General features: G+C 41.9%; 1 protein-coding gene across 4 annotated transcripts in view; it reads left to right on the forward strand.

The window, feature by feature from the left end:
* TMEM245 (transmembrane protein 245) overlaps positions 1–13053 on the forward strand; it is a 147653-nt gene that overhangs the window by 22050 nt on the left and 112550 nt on the right. For all 4 annotated transcript variants that reach the window (XR_012901837.1, XM_075921638.1, XM_075921639.1 and 1 more), the window contains exon 6: positions 3593–3762. Coding sequence is in view for 3 of the 4 variants with exons in the window: in XM_075921638.1 (XP_075777753.1) it covers positions 3593–3762 (170 nt within the window). In the remaining variant the exon portion in view is untranslated. The remainder of the gene's footprint in view (positions 1–3592; positions 3763–13053) is intronic.

Here is a 13053-nt window from a genome sequence, read left to right on the forward strand (position 1 = left end):
CAGGATGCTGGGCTAGATGGACCTTTCGTCTGATTCAGTATGGCCTTTCTTATGTTCTTAGTTTCCTGTTTGAAAATAGCTAAACTTGTATATCTTCCAGAGCATTAAGAAACTTCACAGTGAACAATTATGGAATAACTTGCTCTTGAGGGATTTTTTTCCCCCCTAATCCTTGTGAGTAAAGGCTAGCTTTTGAAGTATGAACATGATTTATTTTAGATATGGCTAGATCACATCCAGTGTAATTGCAGCTGTTTTTATATTTTTGGTTCTATGCTATTCAACACTTCTAAACAATGACATGGATTGAAACAAAGTTTGAGTGTTTGCAAATGGCACAAAAATGAATGATCCAGTAATGAAGCTGGCAGGATCACTGTTATGATTTTGTTCTAACGTTCTTATTTCCAGTCAGTATAAAGTTATTCTCTTTATTTTTTAAACCTCCCTACTTTGACAGCTCAGTTGCTTCTAGTTTACTCTAATATTGAATGATTTACTATTCTAGATTTGGTAGAGTTTATAATTATACCACCCCTTTATAACTTAATAAAATTAATTAAAAAGGCTAGCAAGGACCATTGTGATTTCATCTGGCCTTCTGGCTTTAAAGGAAAATTTACTTGCATTATAAGAGAAGATACTCCTATAGAGAGAGCTTGGTTCTCATAAACTAGATAGGGATGTGACTAAGTCCAGGTTTCAGAAATGTCTAGTACTATGAATACTTCCCATTCAGTTAATTTACACTTCAGCAGCATGTTATATTCTCTTAAAATTATTTTGGTTATGGTTGGGGAATTTTTTAAATAAACATAAGGATAAGAGGAATTTTAATTTAAAATATAAACAGAAGACCATTATGAAACTTCTGAAACCTTTAAGTGCAGCATGTATGAGAAAATATTTGTATTTGTTCTCATGGTCTGTTGTGGTTTTTTTTTGCTGTATTCTAACTCTTTTGTAGTTCATGTTCACTGCCTTTACACAGTTCTAACGTTCTTACTATACCTTGTAGGTAGCTATTTTCCCTCTGTAGGATTCATATGCTTTCACTATTCTCTTTTTTTGTATTAACAAGATATGATTACCATAAATACTATAGACATGGAGCTTTCAGATAAACTTATTTCAGTGGTTTTAACACATTTTTGGGGGGTAAAATTTAGTGTTTTAGAATGTGTGGAATATATTTATTTTTGGACATTTGCTGGTACTAAACCTAGAAAGATAATTAATTGTTAATGCAGTACACATACACAAGTTTGCCACATGGTGGTGCCAATAGTAAGTAAAAGCAAAGCTTAGAAAAATTGTAAAGCAGGTTACTCTATTTGTGAATTGTTTACATGTAAGTCTAGAACTTTGAAAAACTCCCTGTAGACTTCAAAATTTGATCTTTAGGGCAATTACATCTTGGGTATCTGGATATTTCCGGAGGGGGAGGGAGAGAAGGATATTTTTTGTCTCAGACACTTGATCTAATTTGGAGGACTTCTAAATGAACATTATAACAGTTTTACTAAATATTAACATGAGTTGTTAGACTATTAAACTTTATGGGCTATGTCTAGATTGCATCCCTTTTTCGTAAAAGGGATGCAAATTAGACCTATCGCAATTGCTAATTAAGCGGGGATTTAAATCTCCCCCGCTTCATTAGCATAAAAATGGCTGTCGCTTTTTTCCGGCACGGAGCTTTGCTGGAAAAAAGTGCCAGTCTAGACGCGGATCTTTCAGAAAATAAAGCCTTTTTCAAAAGATCCCTTATCCCTTATTTTAAGCGGGATAAGGGATCTTTCGGAAAAGGCTTTATTTTCCGCAAGATCCATGTCTAGACTGGCGCTTTTTTCCGGCAAAGCTCCGTGCCGAAAAAAAGTGGCAGCCATTTTTATGCTAATGAAGCGGGGGAAGATTTAAAACCCAGCTTAATTAGCAATTGCGATATGTCTAATTTGCATCCCTTTTACGAAAAAGGGATGCAATCTAGACGTAGCCAGTCAGTGTAGGAGTACAGAAAACGGTTAATGCTGCATAAGGGGCTCTGTTGCTACCTGTTTCTTAGTATGTTGACTTCCACACAACCATTGTTTACCTCCATAACCGATTTTTGGTTTTGTGCATTAAATGAACAGATTTAAACAAGTCTTATTTACTTTAATCCATTTTATGACCTTCAGCACTTTTGTCTTGTGGAAAAAATAAGCTACAATTACAAGTTGGACCTCTCTGGTCCGGCACCCTTGGGACTCGTTAGTGTAATGCAGCAATTTCCTTCATTTTCCTCTTCTCCATTTTTAAAACAAAAATCGCTTTTATGCCTGTTAGTTTGTAGCTTAGCTTTTCATGTTTTATCAATGTGAAGCTCAGTCTTGTTGGTTTTTTTCTCGCCAATACTTATTTTTGATGTGGATTTTCTTTTGGGTTTCAGTCTTGAGTTGCTTCTATGACTCTTCTATTGGTATATCATTTTGCCATATATGATGAATTTTTTGTTTTTCACAAGAGCAGGCCCTGAACTGCCACAATTCTCATTATATAAAGCTTGGTGACTGTGGGAAACATAGCCAATGGACACCGACATTGTCTCGGGGTGTGCTATCTTTAATCTCTTCCAGACATTTTCATTAGTCATCACCTGTAGGTAGAGTGGCAAACTTTTTGGAAACACTGGTGAAGTGTTTTTGGAAACATTGGCTATACAATTTAGTGTCATACATGTAATCAAATTGAATTGCACTTATTTATATCAGACTTTGATATGGACTGTAACATCCATAATGATGCTATTTGGAGGTAGTCAGTCTGAACTAGGGATGTTAAATATCGGTTAATTGAATACTTGAGTAACCTCATGAAATTTTATCGGTTAGTCAACTATTCTATAGTCCCCTGGGGCAGTGCTAGTAGCCATTGTATCAGAGGCAGCAGTGTGGCGTGCCAGGTGAGAGCTGGTCTGTGAGGGGAGCCCATTTAAAAACCAGTTCCCTTCACGGACTGGCTGCCTATGACCCTGTGCTGCTGCTTCTGAGAGAGGCAGCAGCGAGGAGTGGCAGCAGTCCCTGTCCAGTGGGGGTCTGAGCTCCTGGACCCAGCGTAAGCCAGAACTGAGCCTGCCCGCCTGGCTCTTAACACACTTGAAAAGCACAGCTGAAATGGGGGGTAGGTCGCAGACCCTGCGTGAGCCGGGACCCTGCCCAGCTCCTAGTACACTTGAAATGCCGAGTTGCAGCATGGGTAGGTCCTGGACCTCACAAGCCAGGACTGAGCCAGGCTGCTGTCCAGCCTGCTAAAAGATTTACTAGCAGGGAGAGGGAAATGTGTGTAGTCTGTGGCATTAACCGATAAGCTTTTGCTTATCGGTTAATCGACTACCATATTACATCCCTAGTCTGAACTTAAAATGGCTGAATGTGTTATTCTGCATGTGAATGACCAGCTATTTTTTAAAAGTTGAAGATATTTAGTACAGTTTTTGACGAGGAGTTTGAATTAAAACAATTTGAATTAACTTCACAGTGGGGTAAAAACACATGGAGCATCTCTGAAATCTTTAATTCTTACTTCCTCTTTTTTTTATTTTTCCTTACAGTTTGGGTTCTTAAAAAACTTGTGGTGCACTTTGGCGTTGTAAACTTTATGGCAAAACGCTGCAGTTGTTGGTGGCATGTTCTGGAAAGCTTTGTGAAGGAGCGGCAGGAGGCTCTTGCTCCACGGCCCATCAGAGGGCTTGGAAGAGTCATGCTGAAACTTGACAGTAAGGTATTTCAGTTTATTTTCTTAAGTTGTGTTTCTGAATAAAATACTCTTTATTTTTTGTGCTCTAGAAAGCTCTGACTCTAAAATAAGTGGCACACTAAAAGTGTGTCTTAGATCTTGAACTATGCTTGCTCTTTTGAAGACTATAGCATATTATTAAACTTTATTATAACAAGGGTTAGCTCCCTTGACACTGAGATGATGTCTGTGTGTTAAAAAAATAGCTTTTAAAATTGTTAGCTTAATATGAGTATCAATTTGGATGTTATTGGAGGTTTCCAATTTTACAGTACTTTTAACTGATTTCTAAGGCGATAAACTGAGGGTACGTAGGTATTTGGAGAGGGGAGTACTGATTGTGTTAAGCTAATAAAGTTTAAAAAAAACAACTTTTTTCATGGTGTACCTAGGACTCAAGTTACTTCAGCTACATTTGTCCTTAAAGTGCAAAAGCATAATGATTAAACACAACTATTTGATATTATAGAACAGACCAATCCATTATTGGGAATAAAATACGGTGATGGTCTATTCTCTTGGGAAGCTATTGAATAAGACATTGCACACTTTTTTTTGGTTTTCTAAGTCAGTGGGTGCCACGTTTCAGGAAAGTTGTGGACAAATGAGAGACAGTACAGAGGAGAGCAACAAAAATGATTAAAGATGTAGAAAAGATGACCTGTGAGGGAAGATTGAAAAATTGGATTTGTTTAGTCTGGAAAAAGGAGGACTGAGAAGGGAACATAGCATTTTCAGGTCCATAAAGGATTGTTACAAGTAGAGCCCTGCACATCTGCAGATATCTGTGGCTCGTTTTTGCAGGTATGGATGTGGATACACATTTTCTTTTTTTTTTATCTAGAACCCTGCAAACTTGCACTTTATATCTGTAGGTCTCTGCATCCATGGATGTGGATAACCGCAGCTCATTTTTGCAGATACAGATGCAAGATGCACAATTTTCTGTCCATGCAAGGCTTTAGTTACAAAGAGAGAGAAAAAAGGATCTTCTGCTTAGAGGCCAAAAAAACAGTAGGCTTATATTGGTGGTTTAGGTTTAACATTAAGAGAAACCATTCTGGTAGTTGAGAACTGGAATAAATGGCTTATGGAAGTTCTGGAGTCTTTCATATTGGAGAGTAAATGAGGGTTAGATCAATGGTGTGTAACCTTTTTTCCTTCACGATCCCCATGGGGCCCACTGAATTTGGTGGAACAAAAAAAAAAGAAGCAGCCCCTTTAATTGTTGGGCTGTGGCCACTCTCCCATCGCCCCTCGCTGCGTATACGTCTGATGTCAAGCTGAGAAGCTAGGAAAAGTGGCCGGCTGGATCCAAGCCTTGCGACCCCCCAGGAAGACAGATGTGACACCCAAGGGGGTAGTGACCCACAGGTTGTACACCGCTGGGTTAGACAAACACTTGTTAGGGATAGTGTCAATAATATTAATTCCTGCTATGAGTGAAAGGTATTGGACAAGATCATCTCTCAAGTTTCCGGTCAGTCCTATGAGTTTATTGACACACTGATTCTGTGATGGTAGGTAGAAATAGACTTTAACATCTTAAACTTCCATTACATGCTTTCATTTTTTTGTAACATTTATTCCTAATACATTTGATAGTGTGGTGCTGTAATAAGAGCAAAGGACTAACAAAGGTCAAGCTTTGTTGCCTTATATTTTTTTATCCTCATTTTCTTGATAAGTAAAAGCAAGGTGATTAACTATTTTAAATCTTCCTATGAGTAAGATTAAAATTTAACAGAATTTGGGATCATTTGGGCCTGCTTTCCTGAAAGCACATGTCATTTCTTTCTGTTAGCAAGAGATGAGGGCTAAGGTTCAGCACCAGGAAGCAGCAGAGACTGCAGAGTGAAGAAAACCTGCAGCTGCTGCTGTTTTGATACACAAATAGCTGTCTGAAATGTGTAGTCAAGAAGAAATCCATTACCAAGAGCAAGGGATCCATAGAGTAGGATGGTAAGATTGGAATAGCAGGTGTTCCCATTCCACTTAAGAGGATCTGTCAGCATAGGCAAGAAACTAGGGAAGAATGTTTAATTCCCTTAAGTTAAACTAAGCTAATAAACAACTGAGAAATGGTGAGGGATAGAGCTGCTAGTGAGCTCTACATTGTCTTTCTCCTACAGGGAAGAGGGGTCATATCTCAGGGTAGGGTAAGTCCTGGGTAAGGGCAGTGTTGCTACTTATTCTCTCACTTAACAAGCGATCAAAGGGAAGACTAGGGCAGAGATTCTGTTCTGTATAGTGCATAGCACAAGAAATCTTGATCTATTACTTGGATGTCTGGGCATGATGATAATAAAAATAATAAACCAGAGATAACTGGGAAGGTCTGAATGAAGCAGCAATGAAAGCTTCTTGTGTATTCCATATAGGTCCTCATTAGGTTAGGAAAGTAAGAAGTTTTTAGCAACGTTGGTTTTTATGTCCCTTAGTGCCACTTGTTCCAGCACTGTCCCTGCTGCTAATAGCATCTTGGGAAAAGTTGGGAGCTTCTGCGGAGGGGTTCCGGCGGCGGGGCATCCCAGGCGCGCCTGGGCTGCCTGGCGCCGGCTTTCCCCGAGGCTTTCAAAGCTGCGGAGGGGCTCCGGCGGGGGGGCAGCCCAGGCGCGCCTGGGATGCCCCGCCGCCGGCTTCCCCCGAGGCTTTCAAAGCTGCTGCGGCTTTGCTCCCGGTGCCTCTGGTCTGCTGGGGACCATCTCCAGCAGACCGGGGACACCGGGAGCAAAGGAGGCGGAGGGGCGCTGGGGTATAAGATGAAACCCTATCTTCTAATTAAAAAAATAGGGGGTCGTCTTATACGCCCAGTCGCCCTATACGCCGGAAAATAAGGTAGTCATTTAACTATTCTTGACAGAGTATAGAAGAACTTGATGTGGATGATACTAACAGGTTGGGTAGCCTTTTTGCTATACAGAGTCCAGTGTCAGTATACATCAGGCATTGTACTAGTCTTGAAGTTCAAATGTATCTTTGTGGGACATGGGCAAAACATTACCAGAATATGGAAATACATATAGGCAGGAAAAATCTTCTTCAGAGAGAAGTCCGCATGAATATAAAGAGCTTCCTCAAAAAGTACTGCAAAAGTGATTGCAGTTTGACCAAATTTTACTTCTGCAAATGTTTGGGTTAAAATAAAAAAGGACTTGATTTTTTTGAAAACTAATTTTATGGTTGGGGTAGAAGCAACAACATTTGTGGGTGTATGTGTCAGTATTACAGTGGGAAATAAGCTATGTGGTATATAATGTCTCCTAATCTGAGTTTTAGTGTAGAACATCTGCTTACTTAATACTATTGACATTTTTCTTTCTGTCAGTGCTGAAAACTGGAAGTCCTGTTTCCAGGCTATTGTCATTTGTTGTATTATTTTTTGACAGGAGAATATAACCTTCCTCCCTCAGAGTATGCCAGTATCATGGTAATTAGGGGGGATGTCAGTGTGTAGTTGGCTACACGATTAACTGATAAGCCTGGTTTTATCATTAATCCCATCAACTATATACACTTCCCTCCCCTTTTTTACCTCTGTCAGAGGTAGCAATGACAGGGGAGGCAGGGCTGGTGCCTGTGTGGAGCTGGCTTTTAAACCAACTCCCAACACGCACTGGATCCTACAGAGCCGCCTGCCTTCCCCACCCTCGTGCTGCTGCCTCTGCTAGACAGGCAGCGGCGCAGAGGATGAGGGGGCAGGCAGGAGCCGGTACATGTGGAAAGCTGGCTGCCAACGGAAATCGCATCTCGTGGAGCTGCTTCCCTCCCCTCATACCTGCTGCCTCTCTATCGGAGGTAGCAGTGCAGGGGGTGGGTGCAGGTGGGAGCCAATATGCGTGGGGGAGCTGGCTTTTAAGCTGGCTCTCCATGCATGCTGGCTCCGTGAAGCTGCCTGCCCTCTCCCTTGCTGTCTCCTGCAGAGGCAGCAGGGGGTGGGACTAGGTAGAGACGGGAGCTGGCTTAAGAGGTAACAGCGAGGGGAGGGGAATTGGAGAGCCAGCAACTTCTGTCTGTGGCAGGCCCAGGCTCACCGCACACAGATGCTGCTCCATGAGATGTTGGTGGAGTCTCTGTCTGCAGGAACTTGCCTCCTCTCCCCCACAGACAGGGCTGCTGCCATCCCACCCTGCTGCCTTTGTATCAGGGGCTCTCAGGGAGTGGGGCTGGGAGCATACTGGCTGCTGCCCCTGCCCCTGGGGACCATTGAACAGTCGTGTAACCTCTGAGATTTGATGCGGTTACACGATTATTAAATTAATTGATATCTAACATCCCTAATGTTAATTTCCCAACCTAGAACTAGGATAACAGTTTTCATTGTCGTCTTCTTCTTCTTATTATTATTATTTTATTATTATTATTATTACCACCATTCAGGGAAGCGATGTAATTGATCAGAATACCCTATTTACATTGCATTATAGTTAATGTTGAAGGGGTTCTTATACTCATTGGAATTTTCTACCCAGTTTCCATGGCGGTAAGGTAAGGCAAGGTTATTAATTAAACCCATAAACCACCTTATATTATTTTTCAAGGATACAAAATCCTGTTTCCGTGGAAGGAGTGGAAACAACTCAAAAGCTGATGGCTGAGATTTCTGAAGCTGTTTTGTACCTTTGTCCTTTCCATGCCTGTTTTAATAGGAATGGATGTACCTAAGCCACATACATATATGGGAAAACCGCATAACTTCTGTTATGTATTGTTTATTTAAAATCTTGAACACCTAAGTTTTTAACTGGAAGCTTGTTGATGGGTTAAGCTTGCTTTAATTTGCATTATGAAATTTTGGTTTTATTTGAAACCTTTTCTCTTGTTTACTTTAAAAATCTGTCCCAATTACAGCAATTGGAAGCCAGCAAATGGTGCAAACCTCAGCTATAGACAAAGTCACAATTTGTTTTGATGGTGTGTTGTAATTATCAATAGTATTTGAAATTATTAATTGTGAACCACTATTCCTTTATTAAATCTGAAAATTATGCACAAGTGTTCTAAACATGCCTCAAAAGCCTAACCAATAAGCAATATATTACATCCACATAATAACAAAGTATTTATAAATATTTGACCAAGATATTTACAAATAGATTAAGCCAGGCTTGCTTAGACCCATGATGGTAGGTTTCAACTTGGTTAGGCAGGTATTAGGAAAGCACTCTTGAAGAGATGACTTTTTATATCCCTTTACCAAGAAGTGGTGTCATTGCCAATCACTAGCTTCAATTAAAAGTCAACCTTCAGTGATTCATCCTTATTTCCAGTTTTAATACATGTAAGATTTACAGCCACTTTTCTTCCGGTTTTAATACATGTAAGATTTACAGCCACTTTTCTTCCAGAAGCCTTTCCTCCTCTACTTTTTTGCTATCTAGCAGTTTTTCCATTGCCTGTGGGTTCTCATAGCTTTACCACTGATGTGTGGGTTGCAGAAGAGTCATGTTGACTCATTTTAAGATGGACAGCCTCCCTGCTTTATTCCTTCTGGCCTTTTTGTTTATTATTTTCAAGGTCTTCCTTCGTGAGAGTTGGAACCTTTCTTGGCAATACATGAATATTTTCTTAACAAAATTAATTATTTAGTTTTATACTTATTCTAATGGGGATCATCCTGGTTGCAGCTTGCACCCATGGAGCTTAGATCTTTCATTGTCTGCACTTGTGGTTTGCATTGATGTATTTACATCTTGTCACCAATAGCTGGAATTGAAGTAAAATCTCATTGAGGAATGGGTCTTAGAATAAGTAATTTGGGTGAGAATTAGAGGAGAAATATTTGTCAGTTCAGAAGTATACAGTTCTTCTTGGAGGAGTGTCCCTGTGGGTGCTCCACCTTAGGTGCTTTAGCGTGAGCCCGTGATCGGAGATTTGTGACAGCAGTGTCCATGGCCAACCACGTGCACGAGGAGCCAGTGTGTATTCTGAGGAGGCTATTGCACATATGCCGCCTCCCCCCAGTTAATTCTTAGCCTCTGCCAGCTTTGGTCGCAGATCAGCAGTCTCCCTTTACCTCATTCAGTACTTACCTAGCTGTAAATAAAGCTCCAGGGGGTAGCAGAGTTAGCCTGTACAGGGTAAACTTAAAAAAAAAAAGGTGTGATAGCACTTTAAAGACTCACAAAACATGTAGATGGTATCATAAGCTTTCGTGGGCACAGCTCACTTCTTCAGATGACCAGAGTGTTGGATGTCAAGGACCATAATAGTTTACCTCAAACTATTTCTATATTGTATTGTTGAACTCTTATTAGGTTTTTAATAATAGTTTAAAGTGCATACCAGCCTCGCGCTAACTACCGGCTCTCCAGGATATACCGGGTTTGCCCAAATCCAAGAGGGGTACAGGCTGCAGATTATCTATCTCCATCTCAGATGGGCATGAGCAGTGTGTCCACATTGCCAGAAACTGACAACCCCATCCAGAAGATGGAGAGCTTTAATTAAAAATGCTTCAAATGGAGAAAAAGTCTTGGTCACCTACTGACCCTGAATAATCCGCTCTTCCCACATAGAAATCACCTTGGACAGGGTTGGAGAGAGCGGCTCCCACCAGGCTGAACTCAAAGGACCGGGAGAAGAGTAACCCTAAGAAAAGGTCTTACTCCTCCTCAGGGACTGTCTCTCCACTAAGGAAACACTCTCTCCATACAAATGCTGTACCCCAACTGCCACCATAAAAAGGGTCAGACAAGCAGCGTGTCAGTGGAACCAACAAGGAGTTAAGCTGGGACCCCAAGCGCACACAATGTGCCTCCGATAAATCACTGACAGAGGCAAAGCCTCCTCATCAGCATCGATCCAAAAATCCGTGCCATCACCTGTGGCTCGAAATAAACTGCGCTCACACATGGCACCAAGCATGAGCACTTTATCTGAGGCGTCACCAGAGAAGCACTTGGCACTGACCTCATGCACAAAGCAGCTGACATTTCAATTAACGCTGCTGCACACCCCGCACGCCTTACTCCCTCTGCTACTGTCCGCTCCCCCACTGATATTGCTGTTCACAATGGCAGCAGAACTATCAATCTAGTCGGTACCAGGGATGCTTCTGTTTGGTATGGACGGCACCCTGAGCACCTCAAGGTATACTCTCTCAGCCACTCCAGCTAGTTCAGCGGCAGTGATGTTTAGTGACGAGGAGGATGAGGTATCCAAACCATCACACTGAGACACTGCTCTTGTAAGTCTCAACAACAAACTCAACAATGACAGCCTCCACAGTGGTTTCCACCAGCTACCATGCCTAACTGGACATACTGAGACCCTTGGGCAGCTTATAGACAGCAACAACTTACAAAGCCAAAACACTCATCTGTGACACTGCGGTCCTATGCACCAACAGTGCAGTCCTTAGAGCAATACAGCAGAGGAGCAGGATGTGGATATCTCTGGGGAATGTCACAGTTGACCCTCTTCCCCACCCACACATACTTCAGCCACACTGCCTGACAACACTATCATGCCTCTGCCATCAACCACAGGGGATGATTTTAAGTCGTTCCAGGAACTTTTCAAGAGAGTGGTAGACACCCTAGAGATTGCCATGTTAGATACACCGCAGACGCAACACAAGCTCACAAACATTCTGCACACAGCCAAAATTGGCCATCCCTATGAACCCTGCAAAGAATATATGGCACATTCTAACCACAATCTCACCAACATCCAAATGAGCATGCAGAAAATACTATGTAGCACCCCAGGAAGCAGAATTCCTGTTTTCCCACGCAACACTAAACTCTCTGGTCATAGAAGCAGTGAATCAAAGAAGGAAACAACAAAATACACGTACAGTTCTCTGTGATAGGGATTGGAAGAAGCTGGATACAATGGGGAATAAGGTTTATTCGTCAGCAAGCCTTCAGATCAGAATAGCTAACTATGTGGCATTACTAGCAAAATATACACACCACGTTTTTGATCAACTAACATACTTTATTGACTCTCTCCCAGATAGCAAAAGGGAACAGTTCAAAGTAAATACCAAGGAGGGTACACTAATAGCTTGTACAGCCCTGCAGGCTGCCCTGGACTCAGTGGACAAACCAGCCAGATACCTGGCCTTGTCTGTGATAATGATGAGAGTTTCTTGACTTCAGTTCCTGAGGTTTCCGAGAGAGGTCCAATACACATTCAAGGGTACAAAGCTCTTTGCGGAGTCCACAAACACGTTTCTCTATACCCTGAAGGACTCTATGGCCACACTCAGGATGCTGGGCATCCAGGTTCCTGTTCCAAGAAGAAAACAAAACAGATCATTCTACCAAAGATACAGATCTGCATTGTTCAACCAACAATGATGACAGTACAACAACAGACACTGTCCATGGCAAAACAGACACAGACAGGCTTCTAATCAGTCCTCCACTCAACAGCCATTAACATCCAGGCAACAGTTTTGAAGTTCTGGTTGAGAGTCCAACAATCCCCAAATTTCCAAGGCAGCAGTCCGAGCCATCCACACTGTTTGGCAACGGACTAGCTGACTTTTATCCAGCATGGTGTTCTATCACCACCGACAAATGTGTGCTGGAAATAGAGAACCGTCTACTGCATTCCATTCATAGTTGTCCCCCCACTCCACCTGCCTTGCCAGTCCCTTTTCAGGGACCCCTCTTGTGAGAACTTGCTCATACAAGAGGTGGAACACCTTGTAATGCTAGGTGCTGTAGAAGTAGTACCAAAGCAACACCAGGGCAAAGGTTTTTACTCCCACTATTTCCTCATCACCAAGAAGTAGAGGGGCTGGAGACTTACCTCTTGTCAGATGCCAACACATCAAGATGGTTACTCTGGCTACCATTATATCTGCCTTGGAAAAACGAGTATGGTTGTCTACCTCCAGGATGCTTATTTCCACATATCAGTACACCCATCACACAGGAGGTTCCTCCATTTTACAGTAAAGGACACATACTTCCAATACGGAGTGCTACCATTTGTTCTCTTGACAGCCCCACGAGTATTCTCAAAAGTACCCGCAGTAGTAGCTGCACAGTTGCACAAAAACCACATTACGATATTCCCTTACCTGGATGACTGTCTAGTAATGAGCACTACGCAACAGGAAATACAACAGGTGGTCTTAGCAATCAGAATACTCTTCAACAGATTCAGGCTACAGATAAACACAGCAAAGTGCGCTTTGACCCCTCTCAAACTCTGGAATTCAGAGGGGAACATCTACAGTGTGCAAAGGCCAGGGCCTCCCTACCACACCACAGATGCCTCTCAATCAAGCTCTTGATAGAAAAAGCACAGACAAGC

The sequence above is a fragment of the Pelodiscus sinensis genome, chromosome 2 (assembly GCF_049634645.1).
Source record: "Pelodiscus sinensis isolate JC-2024 chromosome 2, ASM4963464v1, whole genome shotgun sequence".
In the NCBI taxonomy this organism is placed as follows: domain Eukaryota; kingdom Metazoa; phylum Chordata; order Testudines; family Trionychidae; genus Pelodiscus; species Pelodiscus sinensis.